The 17866-nt window shown below is 47.2% G+C and overlaps 1 protein-coding gene across 13 annotated transcripts in view; it reads left to right on the top strand.

Moving 5' to 3' along the window:
* Positions 1-17866, top strand: part of DST (dystonin) — a 516386-nt gene that overhangs the window by 50484 nt on the left and 448036 nt on the right. For all 13 annotated transcript variants that reach the window (XM_070361385.1, XM_070361379.1, XM_070361397.1 and 10 more), the window contains exon 3: positions 5512-5706. In XM_070361385.1, the coding sequence (XP_070217486.1) occupies positions 5512-5706 (195 nt within the window). The remainder of the gene's footprint in view (positions 1-5511; positions 5707-17866) is intronic.

The raw sequence follows: 17866 nt of genomic DNA, 5'->3' as shown, positions 1-17866 counted from the left end.
GGGAGGGATTGGGGGCAGGAGGAGAAGGGAACGACAGAGGATAAGATGGCTGGATGGCATCACTGACTCGATGGACATGAGTCTGGGTGAACTCCGGGAGTTGGTGATGGACAGGGAGGCCTGGTGTGCTGCGATTCATGGGGTCACAAAGAGTTGGACACGACTGAGCCACTGAACTGAACTGAAGTCAGAAAGACAAATATCATATGATATAACTTATTTGTGGAATCTAAAAAAATGGTACAAATGAATTTATTTACAAAACAGAACTAGACTCACAGACATAGAAAATAAACTTATTGTTGCCAAAGGGAAAAGGAGGGGAGGGATAAATTAGTAGTTTGGGATTAACAGATACACACTACTATAAATAAAATGGGTAATCTACAAGGACCTATTGTATAGTGCAGGGAACTATACTCAAATTCTTTGTGATAACCTATATGGGAAAGGAATCTGAAAAAGAATGTATGTGGGCATGTGCATGCTAAGTCGATTCAGTTGTGTCTGACTGTTTGTGATCCCATGGGCTGTAGCCCGCCAGCCTCCTCTGTCCATGGAATTCTCCAGGCAAGAACACTGGAGTGGGTTGCAATGCCCTTCTTCAGGGGATTTTCCCGACCCAGGGATCAAACTTGTGTCCCTTATGTCTCCTACATTAGCAGTCTGGTTCTTTATCTTTACCACTAGTACCACCTGGGGAGCCTTATATATATGTGTGTATGTATATACAATAAAAAAAAGTTGGAGAAGGAAATGGCAACCCACTCCAGTGTTCTTGCTTGAAGAATCCTATGGACAGAGGAGCCTGGCAGGCTACTGTCCATGGGGTCACAAGAGTCGGACATAACTTAGCTGCTGCTGCTGCTAAGTCGCTTCAGTCATGTCCAACTCTGTGCGACCCCATACATGGCAGCCCACCAGGCTCCCCCGTCCCTGGGATTTTCCAGGCAGGAACAGTGGGTTGCCATTTCCTTCTCCAGTGCATGAAAGTGAAAACTGAAAGTGAAGTTGCTCAGTCATGTCCGACTCTTCTCAACCCATGGACTGCAGCCTACCAGGTTCCTCCATCCATGGGATTTTCCAGGCAAGAGTACTGGAGTGGGTTGGCATTGCCTTTTCCGGACTTAGCAGCTAAACCACCATATATAATACAATTATGGAATCATTGTGCTGTGCACCGGAAACAGACACATTTTAAATCAACTATGCTTCAATAAAGAATTTTAAAAATTTAATAATAGGGTGCCCTAAAAATGACAGAAGTCCATTACCGAGAGACTGCCAAGTGCCTGTCACCTACTGGTTGAAGGGCATGTTCAGTTCAGTTCAGTTGCTCAGTCGTGTCCGACTCTTTGTGACCCCGTGCCCTGCAGCACTCCAGGCCTCCCTGTCCATCACCAACTCCCAGAGGTTACTCAAACCCATGTCCACTGAGTCGGTGATGCCATCCAACCATCTCATCTTCTGTTGTCCTCTTATCCTCCCGCCTTCAATCTTTCCCAGCAGCAGGGTCTTTTCAAATGAGTCAGCTCTTTGCATCAGGTGGCCAAAGTATTGGAGTTTCAGCTTCAGCATCAGTCCTTGAAGGGCACATGGGCAAGATCAAATGACTGGAGGGAGAAGTGGACTTTATACTGATGGCATCAAAGCCTGTTAACACCTATGAGAGCTTATAGCACCACCTGCTGTTTCAAAAGAAAATTTCTTTTTGTTAAAAGTCATGACTTAGGAACTTCCTGTTGGCACAGTGGATAAGAGTCTGCCTGCCAACGCAGGGGACATGGGTTCGATCTCTGCCCTGGAAGATTCCACGTTGTGTGGAGCAGCTTCATCCATGCCCTGAAACTACTGAACCTGCGCGCTGCAGCTGCTGACGGCTGGGCGCCTGGAGTCTGTGCTCACAGCAGGAGAAGCCAGCGCAGTGAGAAGCCCCCACTCCCTGCAACTTGAGAAAGACCGCAAAGCACCCAAGACCCAGCTCTGCCCTAAATAAATAAATAAATTGTTTTTAAAAGTCATGGCGTATTTTTTGATAGTGTTTAGAACGAGCCCATGCAGTAAACCCCAATGCTGTGCATTGCTTTAGGGAAATGAAGAAGCTGCCCGCTCAGTGATGAGTCCGTGCCGTTTGCAGTGTCTATGGTCGTAGTTCTGAGCTTCTGGCAGGTGAATTGGTACCTCAGGATCCAGGAAGTGGGACTGTAGTAATAAAGGGGGTAACGCATCGATTGCGTACACTGATATGTGTACTGTTCCAGGAGGCTCACGTGGACCGTCTCCTTTAAACACTGTCTGACCCCGTGAGAGGCGAGTATTGTATGCATTCGGCAGAAGAAGAATCTGAGGCTCTGAGAAGTAGTGATCTCTGAGCTCCGAGATCGTACATCTAGAAGTGGGAGAGCTGGGGTTCCAGCGCAGATGGTTCTGACTGAGGACAGTGAGCGCCTGGGATGCTCTGGAGTGAAGAGCTCTCCTGATGAGCAGGGAGGTTGGTGCCTCCGTGTCTGGCAGCGAGGAATACCTGCAGTGTGATCCTTTTCCTTTTTGTATTGGATTAATAACACGCCTTAGTCTTTAAGAATATCTTTTATTTACACAAGCAATATACTGAATGATCATAGGTGACCCTTATGTTTTACGGTATACCAGGCAGTAAGTACTTTACATTTATTTATTCTTCTTAACAAATCTGTGAATTAAGTAGTGTTTTTAAGCTCCATTTTACAGATGAGGATGTGGCTAAGCAACTCTTCAAGATGAGACAGCTAGGAAGTGACAGAAGCCATCATGAGCCCAGATAGCCTGGCTGTTGTCTGTGTCCTGCCCTGTCGTGCTTGTAAAGAGTTATTTTAAAATAGTGCACGTGTATTTGGATATGAGAGAAATCACAGAGGCTTATGTGATGGTGCTCAGAGCCTCACAAATGTGAAGGTGGAATGAAAATTGAAGAATCTTAGAAAAGACTGATTTAAACAGTTTCTAATTTTTATGTAAGCAATGCTTGACCATCTTCTTGGGCATACTTGGCAAAGTTCCTCTAGAGTAGATACAGGGGTGTGGATTTACTGGGTTATTATTCTCCAGAATGACTACTAATTTTTTTTTGATCACTTTAAGCGAGTTTTTTGTGGTTTTATTTCTAGAATTTGTAAGGCCTTTGAGGCCTTCTATTGGTAATAATAGAAAAGAAAGTGAAGTTGCTTAGTCGTGTCCGACTCTTTGCAACCCCATGGACTGTAGCCTACCAGGCTCCTCTGTCCATGGAGTTTTCCAGGCAAGAATATTGGAATTGGTTGCCATTCCCTTCTCCAGGAGATCTTCTCGACCCAGGGATTGAACTTGGGTTTCCCACATTGTAGGCAGACGCTTTACCATCTGAGCCACCAAGAAAGTCTATTGGTAATAACATTAGTGGAGAAGGCAATGGCAACCCACTCCAGTACTCTTGCCTGGCAAATCCCATGGACAGAGCTGCTGCTGCTGCTAAGTCATCCCTTACCCCTCTGTTCTTCCCTCTTGCTCCCATGCCTGGAGCATAGATCCTATCTGCTCTGCACGTGCCGCTCGCCCCACTGAGCTCAGCTTCATCCGTTTATCCTCGTGTGGGATCTGCTGGCCCCACGTGCCCTCTGCTGCCCCCCGTCACCCATCCCAGTCTGCTCGTGAACTCTGTGGCTGGCTTCTGCTCTGCCGCAAAGCACCGGCCGTGGATAGGCATCATTTTATGGAATTCTGTGGTGTTTTCCAAAACCAGATGCACATTCCCAGATGCACAACAGAGCTTGTTTCCTTGTCCAGCGAGTTGTCCTTACCTTACTTTAAAAGAGAAGGGAAATTAACCTTTTGTTCAGCGCCTGCCGTTTGCCAGATGCTGTGCTTAGAATTTTAACATCCATTGAAATTGAAGTGAAAGTCGCACAATCGCGTCCAACTCTTTGCAACCCCATTGACTATACAGTCCATGGAATTCTCCAGGCCAGAATACTGGAGTGGGGAGCCTTTCCCTTCTCCAGGGGATCTTCTCGACCCAAGGATCGAACCCAGGGCTCCCGCATTGCAGGCAGATTCTTTACCAGCTGAGCCACCAGGGAAGCCCTTTAACATCTGTTACCTTCTAAAAAACCCTGTGAGAGAAAGCAGAAACAGACACAGAGTAGAGAAAAAAATGTATGGATACCAAGGGAGGAAAGGAGGGTGGGGGTAATTGGGAGATTGAGATGGATACGTATAGGCTATTGATACTGTGTGTAAAATAGATAAGTAATGGGAACAGAGTATATAGCACAGGGAACTCTACTCAGTGTTCTGTGGTGACCTAAATGGGAAAGAAATTTAAAAAGAGGGGATATATGTATACATAGGGCTGATTCACTTTGCTGTACTGCAGAAAATAACATTATAAAGCAACTATGCTGCTGCTGCTGCTAAGTCTCTTCAGTCGTGTCTGACTCTGTGTGACCCCATAGACGGCAGCCCACGAGGCTCCCCTGTCCCTGGGATTCTCCAGGCAAGAATACTGGAGTGGGTTGCCATTTCCTTCTCGAATGCATGAAAGTGAAAAGTGAAAGTGAAGTCGATCAGTCGTGTCCGACTCTTAGCGACCCCATGGACTATGGCCCACCAGGCTCCTCTGTCCATGGGATTTTCCAGGCAAGAGTGCTGGAGTGGGGTGCCATTGCCTTCTCCGATAAAGCAACTATACACTTCAATAAAAGTTAATTAGAAAAAATAATAAAATTCTATGCATGTAGTAAAATAAAGGGTAAAATAAAAACCTTTGAGAATGTTATCCATTTGTTAGACTAGAAAAGTTAGGTCATTAATATTTAATAAACGTGTAGCTATAATGAGCAGCGTTTGGACCCTGGCGCATCTGACCTCCAAAGCCACACTACACCGTCCTTCGTCCAGTTAGTTTTAGGTCTTCACTTTAAGGTGTTGCTTGGTGATGCCTTGCATTCCTGGCCTTCCTTCCTGAAGGGAGGCAGAGGGCCCTTTCTCCGGGGTACTACTGGGTCCCAACCCTCCCCATCATCACGGAGCCCCCTTCTTCACACTTTGTGTACACAGAAGTAAAGCAGTGTGTCTGCCTACTCTTTTTTTTAAAAAACTGGCATTTCTGGGTTAAAAACAGTTCTCTTTTTTTAAAAAAATGTATTGAAGTGTAGTCGATTATAATGTATTAATTTCTGCTGTACAGCAAAGTGACTCAGTTGTACACACATCTATTCTTTTTCATATTCTCTTCCATGACGGTTTATCACAGGATATTGAGTATGGTTCCCTGCGCTTTATACGGTAGGACTCTGTTGTTTATTAAAAGCGTTTCTCAGTGTAGAATAACTCTGGACCGGGAACCTGGGTCTTGCCCCGCGTCGGGCTTCCTGTGGGTGGGCAGAGGGCCCCCGCGGGGCTGGTGGCTTTGGCGCCGCCTGCACCGCGAGCCGCAGGGAACAGCGCAGCTCACCGGCACCAACCTGCATGTGTCCGCTTGTGTCTCCTGCGCAGGGATTCCGATCCAGCCCCCGACACCTCCGCAGACGCGCCGCCGCGGCCGCCCGGCTGGAGGACGTGAAGCCCGCCGCGGAGGTCCCGGTGCAGAGCGAGCAGGACGGCGCAGTGAGGCGGCGGCGGCTCCGCAGGGGCGCGCGCGTCCCGCCGGAGTTCTACCAGAGCGTGCAGAGCGCCGCTGCCCGCAGACCGGTGAGTGGGGGCGGGCGTGCCGGGAGTGTTAGGTGCGGTGTCGCCTGGAGCGGTCCATCTCAGTCCTCAGAAATGGTCAGGTCGACCTGAAGTGCTCAGTGAGTCTCTGATCGTCCCGGCCAGTGGCACTGAGCTCCGCTGTGTCAGTGTGGAGTGTGGTTTCCCAGGAAGTCCTGGTCGCTGGCGGGAGGGGAGACTGAAAACGGGAATCCTGACCCTGAGTGCGGGGTCCACAGGCCGGATGGGGCCACAGGGTTCCCCCGCCGAGGCCTGGCCGTGGTGAGAGCTGGGCCAGGGACCAGGGGCCTCCACAAAGCGGCATTGGAGTTGGGAGGCCTGGGCGGAGGGCTGACCCCTCCTCTGCAGCTCCTGTTAGGGCGATGCTGGGGTGCTGCGTCCTCTGGGATGGGCTTGCTTTTGCTCCCACGGGACCATGCTCTCCTTTTCTAGGGAGTACCCTCGGTCTCTGTCAGCCAGACTGGACAGTTGGCTGGGAAGTCACCTGGACAGTTAGCTGGGAAGTCACCTGGACAGTTACCTGGGAAGTGTGGGGCGCACCTGGAAGCCGGTCTCCCCTCCTCACCTCCTGAGCACACTATTACATGTGCTCTGATTTTCTGTGTCGGTTGGGGCTCTCACCAAGGGATGTGTTGCCAGGCTTGTAACAGTTAAGACTTTGGGGCTTAGAAGCTGACATTTTAAAAAACTTGTAGAGAGTATTTCATGACTTCACTAACCTTGCATTGCTTCAGCGTTGAGACAAGTTTTCCTGTGGGTCACTTCTGTGTCGTGGGGGCCCATGGTCGTGACTCTGGTCACCCGAGGGGAGCCGGCAAGAGTTGATGTGATGATATGTCCCTGTGAGTTGTGAAAACAGCCCTGCTGTTTTCAGTGGGGTGACTGTGTAGCAAATGTAGGTGGAGTTTGCTCCCAGGCCAGAAACAGTGGCAAGAAGCTGAATTCCTTTACAGAAAAGGTCCCATTTAACCACCTGTAAGATAAACACATATTTAGAGAGTCTTCCTTTCATGCTTATATAAAGCAAAGGCTAAGCAGAATTTGGTGTCTACATGGAGCAAAATGAAATAGTGGGAAAATTCATCCATTCAACAAAAACTTTTCTACACAGGAAATAAGGGATACACAGACATATGTTAACAACTGACATTACTGACGGCTTCTTTGTGGCCCAGGCATTGTTCTACGTGACTCACTTAACAAGCCTTTGAGGTGGAGGCTGGTGTTATCCCCATTTTCTGGATGATGAAATAGAGCCCCAGAGAGGGTCATAACTTGCCTGAGTTCACCCAGGGGCTGGGACAGTGCCAGGGATTGGGTCTGGGCCACGGGCTCCGGAGCCCCAGCACCTCTCTGCAAGCTGCTGGCCTCCTGCTTCCTGGGTCTCCTGGCCCCATCGGTGGACAGATGCGCATAAGTAAGCAGGGTGGGTCCGAGTTAGCGAAGTGCTGCTGTGGACTATGCACCGGCACGAGGGAACGTTGTGCAGATCCAGCCGTGTGTGCAGAGAAGCAGACGCCTGAGATGTCCTGAGAGGGGAGTCGAGCAGATGGGAAGCAGAGGGCAGCGTCTCTGATGAGGAGGGCAGACACAGAAGCCAGGACGCCCGATGGTGCGGCAGGCTCGGGGCAGCTCAGTGATGCTGGGAGATGAGACCAGGGTCTGGCTGGGCGTTAGGGGGCATCTTATGCTAAACAGCAGCGGGGCTTATCTTCTGCAATGTGGCCTTGTTGAAGGTAGGGCTCTCCTGCTTGGTTTTCCTGCTCTGAATTTAGCTAATTCTCTCTCCCGTTTTTCCTACGTGGATGGAGAAGTAAGTCGGCATCATCGCGCCTTTATTCTCCCCTGAGCCCTGTGCCCGACTGCCGCGGGTGGTCAGACGTGGTCCCCATGCCTGGTGAGTCTGTCCTGGATCACCTTGCCTTGCTGTCTCTTTGCCTGGTGATTTCCAGTCCACCTTGACCACTGACTTGTCATCAGGCGACCCGCTCAGGGAAGTCTTTTCTGATCCTTCCCATGAGAGTGAGGTGCTTTGCCCAGATGTTGAGCAGAGCAGTTACCCAGGTGAGAAAGACAGGCTCTATAGTGAGACAGATGCATGTTTGCCTTCCCCTCCGTGGACCTGGCAGGAAGCAGTCTTCACACTAAGAGTTTCATGTAAAGACTGCCCAGAAGTGTGACTAGGGCTGCGATGGTGCAGCCAGCTTCCTGTGGAGCCTGTCTACCGCTTACCCACCACTCCTGGCCTGCAGGGGTGACAGCAGGCAGTCGTCTTGCTGGGTCCCTGTGGGAAGGCTGGTTTCCAGGAGCTGTGGCTGAGGGCTGCAGCCCGCCAGAGCCTGCTGAGTCAGGACGAGGGTGGGGGGGCAGGTGCGCCGCTTTTCCATGACCCGACCCAGCAGGATGCCAGAGGGCAGGGGGCGTGAGTGATGCAGATCTCAGAGCTCAGCACCCGAGGACAAGGCAGGGCAGGGATGAGCAGTGTGGGGGGCAGACAGGGACCCTGGAGGGCAAAGAACACATGTGATCATCTTTACCCAGCTGTCCAATTCCTGGAGACCCAGCTTTCGTATTGTGGAGTCATCATAGCGATGGTGGCCTCCCTGATGGGTGAGGATGAACTGACGTGTGGAGGTGATGGCCTGCTTGGCATCAATACTCAGAACATAGTGATACCTTCATTTCCTTTCCTCCCAGACCTGTCTTCCCCAGGGGCTGAGTCGTCTGATTTAGAATATCTCCTGGTAAACAGCATCTGATGCTTTTTTTTTAAATAAACGGATGAGTGATGTGCACACACGACACGGCATACGCCCTACAGGATCTGGACAACAGGGGGTTTTTTTTTTTTTTCATCTCCCAAATGGGATGGTCAGGGAGCAACTACTTCAAGAGACAGGACTGAGTTGGGCTTAAGTACACGTAGGAATTGGACAGGCAGCAGAGGTCAGGTCTGGGATGAGAAATGTACAGGATAAAGCTGGAAAGAGAGAGGGGGCCATGATACCACTGCATTTAAACTGCATCTTCTGTGTGTCATGGAGGCCCTGGAGGAGGTGAGCCGTCATCAGGAACTGAACCGGAGCAGGGCAGGGCTGGGTCGGCAGCTGTCCCAAGGGTCTGGTGCCTGGTGTTTGGGACCTGAACGTGGGCTTCGCCGGTTGCTCTCTGACTCCATCTGGTGGTGACTTCTGGTGGGGACGCTACGGGTGGCCTTTGCCCTCTTCAGCAGGATTCTTTGGGAGGCAGTGGGGTTGGAGGGCAGGAAGGGGCGGTGGGGGCTGTCCTGTTGTGAGCAAGCAAGAAGGACGAGAAGGACGTTGCAGAAGCTTTCTCTGCGCGGGTGAAGCTCACCTCGTCCATCTGTGTGCGTCTCCTCGGGGTTGTTCTGGAGACTGGAGGTTGTCTGAGCTGGTAGCACAGCCTTGCTGGCATTTCTTTGCATGCTGTACCGGGACGTGAGCGCCAGCCTCCGGTCCCTCTCCGGGTGGGGTTGGGTCCAGCCCGTGGGCCGCTGGGTGCTGCCTCCTCTCCCCAAGCCCAGAGCCTGCTACTGCGGTGCCCCGAGGGCAGCTCTCATGGGGGCCTGGAGGTGGAATAAAGTACATCAGCTGTGCTGACTCGGGATTGTGTGAATGACTTTACAGGAAGCACTGCAGGCCTTTCTGGCGGTAGTCTGAGTGAGCAAAAGGCCCAGGAGTCTGCTGGACTGACACCGGATCTCGCTGTGAGGAGGTGACTCAGAAACGTGACGGTGCAGTTTCAGCCAGGAAGCGCCCGAGCCTCGGGCAGTGCATTATGTTTCAGCGTCTTAGCGGCTCCGACCTGTTTACTTGTTCTGTGTGTAGCTTTTATACTCCAGTGTGGCTCTGAGAATTTGTAATAGAGATCACTAATATAAATGAAGTTAATAATGTGATTTTCTTTCCCTGCTCTTTTGGGGAAATGAGATGATTCTAAGAGTGAGTAAGGCAAACATCCATCCTGATGTTCTCTCTTGGGTCTTCGGACTTATCCTGTAAAAGAAGACATGTCTCTGGAACATTTAGGAATTTTTACCATCTTGAAGCAGAAAAGATAACTAGATCCAGATCTCCCTTGCTTCTCTAGTATTTTGACTTTGCAGAGCTTTTTGGGGTCTGACTCCTAGAGCCGAAACGTCCCCATCCCACCATCCCCGGGGTGGGTGCCGCGTCACCGCACACTCGCTCCCTCGCACCCCCGTAAGCACGCGGCTCTGTGCGTCCCTGCTTTCTGCCTTTTACCTTCCCAGTCGTTCTCTGGCGCAGGTGCTCACTTTCCAGAAGAGGAAGCTTGTCAAGGTCACTCAGCTGGGGGATGACAGAATGAAGACGTAAGCCCAGGAGTTCCTACCAGAGCACGTGGAATACAGAGGTTCAGACGATCCCATTTCTGGGGCTAGAAGTTCATCCTCACGGATGGATCATAGTTTCATCACGTAAAGTCTCAGTTTTCCTACATGTGTAGATGTTTTTCAACTTTTGCATCCATCAGTACCCATTTTTAAATGGCACTGAGCAGCACAGAGAAGCCCTGAACCTCCTTCTGGCCACGCTTCTCGGTGAGCTTGGCCTTCTGGGGCAGAGGACTGGGGAGGCAGCAGGAGTGTTTCTGCCCTCACATGAGCCTCTTAACATAGAACACACAGAGGGGATCAGAACTTGAGAGCACCGGCAGATAACCAGGTGCCCTGACTCTGACCCTGTTATGCTTACGGATCCCAGTTCTGTGCACGTTTCAACCTCATCGTGGGCATTTCCTTGACCCAGAGCCTCTGAATCTTTTTTAGTGGCGGTGAAGGACTTTGAGTAAAAACCACCAGCACCTCCAGGCACCAGCCAAGCGGTCACCCACTCCCCCTGCTGGCAAAACCAAGGCTTCTGTCCTTCACTCTGGGGCCCCTGCCCTGAGTAACTGGATAATCAAGCTTGGTACTTTTAAAAAAAGTTTATTGAAGTACCGTTGATTCAGTGTTGTGTTAATTTCTGCTGTACAGTAAGGTGATTCAAATGTATGCCAGAACATACGCAGGACTGGGGACACAGACTCTTGGAGGGCACAAACAAAACCTTGTGCGCACCAGGACCCAGGAGAAAGGAGCACTAACCCAACAGGAGACTGACCCAGACTTGCCTGTGAGTGCACAGGAGTCTCCGGCGGAGGCGTGGGTTGGAGGTGGTCTGCTGCAGGGTCAGGGCACTGAGTGCAGCAGTGCGTGCATGGGATCTTTTGAAGCAGGTCACCAGTATCTTAATTCAGTTTAGTTCAGTTCAGTTCAGTTGCTCAGTCCTGTCCTGTCCGACTCTTTGCAACCCCATGGACTGCCAGGCCTCCCTGTCCATCACCAAATACTGGAGTTTACTCAAACTCATGTCCATTGAGTCGGTGATGCCATCCAACCATCTCATGCTCTGTGATCCCCTTCTCCTCCCGCCTTCAATCATTCCCAGCATCAGGGTCTTTTCCAGTGAGTCAGTTCTTCACATCAGATGGCCAAAGTTTTGAAGTTTTAGCTGCAGCATCAGTCCTTCCAATGAATATTCAAGACTGATTTTCTTTAGGATGGACTGGTTGGATTTCCTTGCAGTCCAAGGGACTCTCAAGAGTCTTCTCCAACACCATAGTTCAAAAGCATCAATTCTTCGGGGCTCAGCTATCTTTATACTCCAACTCTCACATCCATACATGACTACTGAAAAAACCATAACTTTGACTAGATGGACCTTTGTTGGCAGAGTAATGTCTCTGCTTTTTAATATGCTATCTAGGTTTGTCATAGGTTTTCTTTGAAGGAGCAAGCGTCTTTTAATTTCATGGCCGCAATCACCATCTGCAGTGATTTTGGAGCCCCCCAAAATAAAGTCTGTCACTGTTTCCATTGTTTCTCCATCTATTTGTCATGAAGTGATGGGACCAGATCCCATGATCTTCGTTTTCTGAATGATGAGCTTAAGCCAACTTTTTCACTCTCCTCTTTCACTTTCATCAAGAAGCTCTTTAGTTCTTCACTTTCTGCCATAAGGGTGGTGTCATCTGCATATCTGAAGTTATTGATATTTCTCCTGGCAATCTTGATTCCAGCTTGTGCTTCCTCCAGCCCAGCGTTTCTCATGATGTACTCTGCATACAAGCTAAATAAGCAGGGTGACAGTAAAGAGCCTTGACATACTCTTTTCCCGATTTGGAACCAGTCTGTTGTTCCATATACAGTTCTGTTCTTGACTTGCATACAGATTTCTCAGGAGGCAGGTCAGGTGGTTTGGTATTCCCATCTCTTGAAGAATTTTCCACAGTTTGTTGTGATCCACACAGTCAAAGGCTTTGGCGTAGTCAATAAAGCAGAAATAGATGTTTTTGTGGAACTCTCATGTTTTTTCTATGACTCACCAGATGTTGGCAATTTGATCTCTTGTTCCTCTGCCTTTTCTAAATCCAGCTTGAACATCTGGAAGGTCATGGTTCATGTACTATTGAAGCCTGGCTTGGAGAATTTTGAGCATTACTTTACTAGCGTGTGAGATGAGTGCAATTGTGCAGTAGTTTAAACATTCTTTGGCATTGCCTTTCTTTGGGACTGGAATTAAAACTGACCTTTCCAGTCCTGTGGCCACCTCTGAGTTTTCCAAATTTGCTGGCATATTGAGTGCAGCACTTTTACAGCATCATCTTTTAGGATTTGAAATAGCTCAACTGGAATTCCATCACCTCCACTAGCTTTGTTCGCAGTGATGCTTCCTAAGGCCCACTTGACTTCACATTCCAGGATGTCTGGCTCTAGGTGAGTGATCACACCATTGTGGTTATCTGTGTCATGAAGATCTTTTTTGTGCAGTTCTTCTGTGTATTCTTGCCACCTCTTCTTAATATCTTCTGCTTTTGTTAGGTCCATACCATTTCTGTCCTTTATCAAGCCCATCTTTGCATGAAATGTTCCCTTGGTATCTCTAATTTTCTTGAAGAGATCTGTTGTCTTCCCCATTCTATTATTTTCCTCTATTTCTTGGCATTGATCACTGAGGAAGGCTTTCTTATCTTTCCTTGCTATTTTTTGGAACTCTGCATTGAAATGGGTATATCTTTCCTTTTCTCATTTGCCTTTCACTTCTCTTCTTTTCTCAGCTATTTGTAAAGCCTCCAGACAACCATTTTGTCTTTTTGTATTTCTTTTCCTTGGGGATGGTCTTGATCCCTGCCTCCTGTACAATGTCATGAACCTCCATCTATAGTTCTTCAGGCACTCTGTCTATCAGATGTAATCCCTTGATCTATTTGTCACTTTCACTGTATAATCATAGGGATTTGATTTCGGTCATACCTGAATGGTCTAGTGGTGTTCCCTACTTTCTTCAATTTAAGTCTGAATTTGGCAATAAGGAGTTCATGATCTGAGTCACACTCAGCTCCTGGTCTTGTTTTGCTGACTGTATAGAGCTTCTCCATCTGTGGCTGCAAAAAATATAATCAATCCAATTTCAGTGTTGACCATCTAGTGGTGTCCATGTGTAGAGTCTTCTCTTGTGTTGTTAGAAGACAGTGTTTGCTATGACTAGTGCATTTTCTTAACAAAACTCTGTTAGCCTTTGCCCTGCTTCATTCTGTACTCCAAGGCCTAACTTGTCTGTTACTCCATGTATTTCTTGACTTCCTACGTTTGCATTCCAGCCCCCTGTGATGAAAAGGACATCTTTTTTGGGTGTTAGTTCTAGAAGATCTTGTAGGTCTTCATAGAACCATTCAATTTCAGCTTCTTCAGCATTACTGGTTGGGGCATAGACTTGGATTACTGTGATAGTGAATGGTTTGCCTCGGAAACGAACAGAGACCATTCTGTCGTTTTTGAGATTGCACCCAAGTACTGCATTTCAGACTCAAGTACTGCATTTCGGACCCAAGTACTGCATTTGACTATGAGGGCTATTCCATTTTTTCTAAGGGATTCTTGCCCACAGTAGTGATAAAATGGTCATCTGAGTTAAATTCAGCCATTCCAGTCCATTTTAGTTCACTGATTCCTAGAATGTTGATGTTCACTCTTACCATCTCCTGTTTGACCACTTCCAATTTACTTTGATTCATGGACCTAACATTCCAGGTTCCTATGCAATATTGCTCTTTACAGCATCGGACTTTACTTCCTTCACCAGGCATATCCACAACTGGGTTTTGTTTTGCTTTGGCTCCGTCTCTTCATTCTTTCTGGAGTTATTTCTCCACTGATCTCCAGTAGCATATTGGGCACCTACAGACCTGGGGAGTTCATCTTTCAGTGTCCTATCTTTTTGCCTTTTCATACCGTTCATGGGGTTCTCAAAGCAAGAATACTGAAGTGGTTTGCCATTCCCTTCTCCAGTGGACCACATTTTGTCAGAACTCTCCACCGTGACCCGTTCATCTTGGGGCCCTACATGACATGATTCATAGTTTCATTGAGTTAGACAAGGCTGTGGTCCATGTGATCAGTTTGATTAATTTTCTGTGATTGTGGTTTTCATTCTCTCTGCCCTCTGAGGGATAAGCATAAGAGGCTTATGGAAGCTTCCTGATGAGAGAAACTGACTGTGAGGGAAACTGGGTCTTGGTATGATGGTTGGGGCCATGCTCAGTAAATCTTTAATCTAATTTTCTGAGATTGGCTGGGCTGTGTTCCCTCCCTGTTGTTTGACCTCAGGCCAAACTCAAGGGGATAGATCTGATAGATAGAGTACCTGAAGAACTATGGACAGAGGTTTGTGACATTGTACAAGAGGCAGTGGTCAAGACCATCCCCAAGAAAAAGAAATGCAAAAAGACAAAATGGCTTTTGGAAAGGGTCTTACAAATAGCTGTGAAAAGAAGAGCACCTAAAGGCAAGGAGAAAAGGAAAGATGCACCCATTTGAATGCAGAGTTCCATAGAATAGCAAGGACAGATAAGAAAGCCTTCCTTAGTGGTCAGTGCAAAGAAATAGAGGAAAACAATAGAATAGAAAAGACTAGAGGTCTCTTCAAGAAAATTAGAGATACCAAAGGAACATTTCACATAAATATGGGCACAATAAAGGACAGGAATGGTATGGACCTAACAAAAGCAGAAGATATTAAGAAGACATGGCAAGAATACACAGAAGAACTATACAAAAAGATCTTCACGACCCAGATAACCATGATGGTGTGATCACTCACCTAGAGCCAGACATCCTGGAATGTGAAGTCAAGTGGGCCTTAGGAAGCATCACTACGAACAAAGCTAGTGGAGGTGATAGAATTCCAGTTGAGCTATTTCAAATCCTAAAAGATGATGCTGTAAAAGTGCTGCACTCAATATGCCAGCAAATTTGGAAAACTCAGTGGTGGCCACACGACTGGAAAAGGTCAGTTTTCATTCTGATCCCAAAGAAAGGCAATGCCAAAGAATGCTCAAACTACCATAAAATTGCCCTCATCTCACATGCTAGCAAAGCGATGCTCAAAATTCTCCAAGCCAGGCTTCAACAGTACATGAACCATGACCTTCCAGATGTTCAAGCTGGATTTAGAAAAGGCAGAGGAACCAGAGATAAGTGGCCAACATCCATGAATCATTTGTTCATTTGTACATATACGTACATTTACGCGTATGTATTCTTTTCATACCTTTTTCATTTGGTTCATCCCAGCATGTTGAATATGGTTCCCAGTGTTACAGGGCCTTGTTGTCTGTCCATCCTGTATGTAATAGTGTGCGTCTGCTAATCCCAGACTCCTAGTCCACCTCTCCACCACCCCATCCTGTTTGGCAGCCACAAGTCTATTCTTTATGTCTGTGAGTCTGAGTCTTGGCTTCTGTTTTGTAGACAAGTTCATTCCTGTCATATTGTGTCATATTTTAGATTCCACATATAGGTGATATCATGATATTTGTCTTTCTCTTTCTTAGTTACTTTACTTAGTATGATCATCTCTGGGTCCATTCATGTTACTGCAAATGGCGTTATTTCATTCTTTTTTATGACTGAGTAGTATTCCATTGTATATATGTACCACTTCTTCTTTGTCATCTGTTGATGGACACTTGGGTTGTTTCCATGTTTTTAGCTTGGTACTTGACTGAGGTTGGAGGACAGGCAGGCTTAGCACAGATGACTGGTGGTCTTGATTTCTGAAAGGCGAATACTAGGGAAGAAGCTGTTTTGGGTTGAGGGGTAGAAATCAAATTTCCAGTTTGGATATATTAAGTCTGAAATATCTGCTAGACTTCCTAGGGTTTGGACTTCATGGAGTCATTACTATCAATACATGGATGCTATCAAAGCCATGAGACTGGATAGGATGGCCCAGGAAGTGAATACTGATGGAAAAGAGAGCTGAGGTCTGAGTTGGGGGGTCCTCCATAGCCAAGAGGTCGGGAAGAGGGTGGAGGTTCCTTTAACTTCAACACCTTCCTCAGAATTATAGATGCAGAGAGCAGAGAGGTGGTTAGCAGAGGTGGGGAGCAGGGGCAGGGAAAATGCAGTTTAAAACAGCACACATATCTGAATACGTCTTTTGTTTTCAGTGACCACAGGAAAACAAACCCTTGAATATACCAAAAAAAAAAAAAGAAGGAAAGGAAAAAAATTACAAATGCCTTAGGCAGAGGTGGGTCCAGGGCTCTTGACTTTCACTGAAGGATGTGTGTACTTGGCCCAGAAAAGGTGTCTCAGGTAGAACCGGGAAAGGATTTCCCAGGCAGGCGGATTTCCCCTCCCAGCCCGGTCCTTTCTCCTACCAGAACACTTCCTTGACCTCACTCTCTTTTTCCTTTTCTTGTTGGATTTTGTTTTCAAGTCTTGGGGAAATTTTCTGTTTTTTTCTTTGCAGCTTAGGTCATTTTAAGGGGGCAAGGTATTTTGGAACATTGCATAGTTTTTATTTTAAGTTAATATTAACAGGATTTCAGGTTATCTTTGTAATTGGGAGCTCGCTGCCGTGTAGCAAAGACTAACCAGACCTCTGTGATCTCGCTGAGAATGTAGGATGTTTCTCTCTCCCTTTCCTGCTTGGGGACTAAGGTGGTCTTGCCTTTTCCTCTCCTTTCCCTGTGTGGAGCCCCCTGTAGCTTTATTTGCATAACCTCAGGACACTGCCCTTTGTGGGGAAGGCTTACTTACAGCTCACACCTTCCTCTGGCTTAATTAATTGGCAGACACAGAGCTCCTAGAGGAAATGTTTGTTTCCTTTTCCTCTTTGGGGTTCTGGAGAATGCATTAAATGAATAAAGTCAAATTTCTTCTGCTGACTGCTTCAGAAGGAATTTGTGGACTAATATCCATTCAGCTTACTGAGTCTTTGCTCATTGCTACCCATTATACGACTCTACCAGAGATTTCATTTATTATAAGTTTACTGTTAGTAGGTGTAAGAATAATTGGTCCCCAGGAGCTTGCAGGGTAGGTGGTCTATATAAATGAATGGTGCGGATACAGATAAAGTTTAATTTCTCAAGCAGCTCATGAAACCAAGATGAGCTTGGCGAAGGGATTGATGTGCTCTGCTTGGGGAAAAATAAGCACATTCTTCTAACCGATGATTCTTTTCGACATCAGTATTTTGATGGCAGCAAGGCCTGTTGCCATTCTGTTCATCTTGTACTCAGCATCATCCCTTGTCTTAAAAAGTTTAAATTGTTTAAGTTCCAGGCAAAGAGAGCTTATAGAAATTTTAAAAATTAGAAAATTTTTATTATTATTTAAAAAATATTTATGTATTATTCTGGCTTAGTTGCAGCAGGTGGGATCTTTCTCTGTGGCACGTGAACCCTCTAGTTGAAGTACCTGGGCTCAATAGTTGAGGTACTTGGGCTCAATAGTTGAGGTACTTGGGCTCAGTAGTTGAGGTACTTGAGCTCAGTAGTTGTGTTGAACAGGCTTCGTTGCTCTGGTGCACGTGGGATCTTTGTTCTCCAACCAGGGTTGACCTCTGTCCCCCACGTTGCAAGGCAGATTTTTAACCATTGGTCCACCTGGGAAGTCCCTATTTTTTATTTTCTAAATTATTTTCTTTAGTCTTCCTTTTCCAGAAAAATTTTAGATAGCCACTTGTGCCTTTAAAGTTTTCATGCACAATGGTGGATCAAAGAGCTGAAAAGACAGTGTCTTCAGAGATGGTCTAGTTGATTACTCTGC

Source organism: Bos mutus, chromosome 23 (genome assembly GCF_027580195.1).
Source record: "Bos mutus isolate GX-2022 chromosome 23, NWIPB_WYAK_1.1, whole genome shotgun sequence".
NCBI lineage: Eukaryota > Metazoa > Chordata > Mammalia > Artiodactyla > Bovidae > Bos > Bos mutus.
The sequence above is the reverse complement of the archived record's forward strand: the minus strand, read 5'-3'. Positions and strand labels throughout refer to the sequence as shown.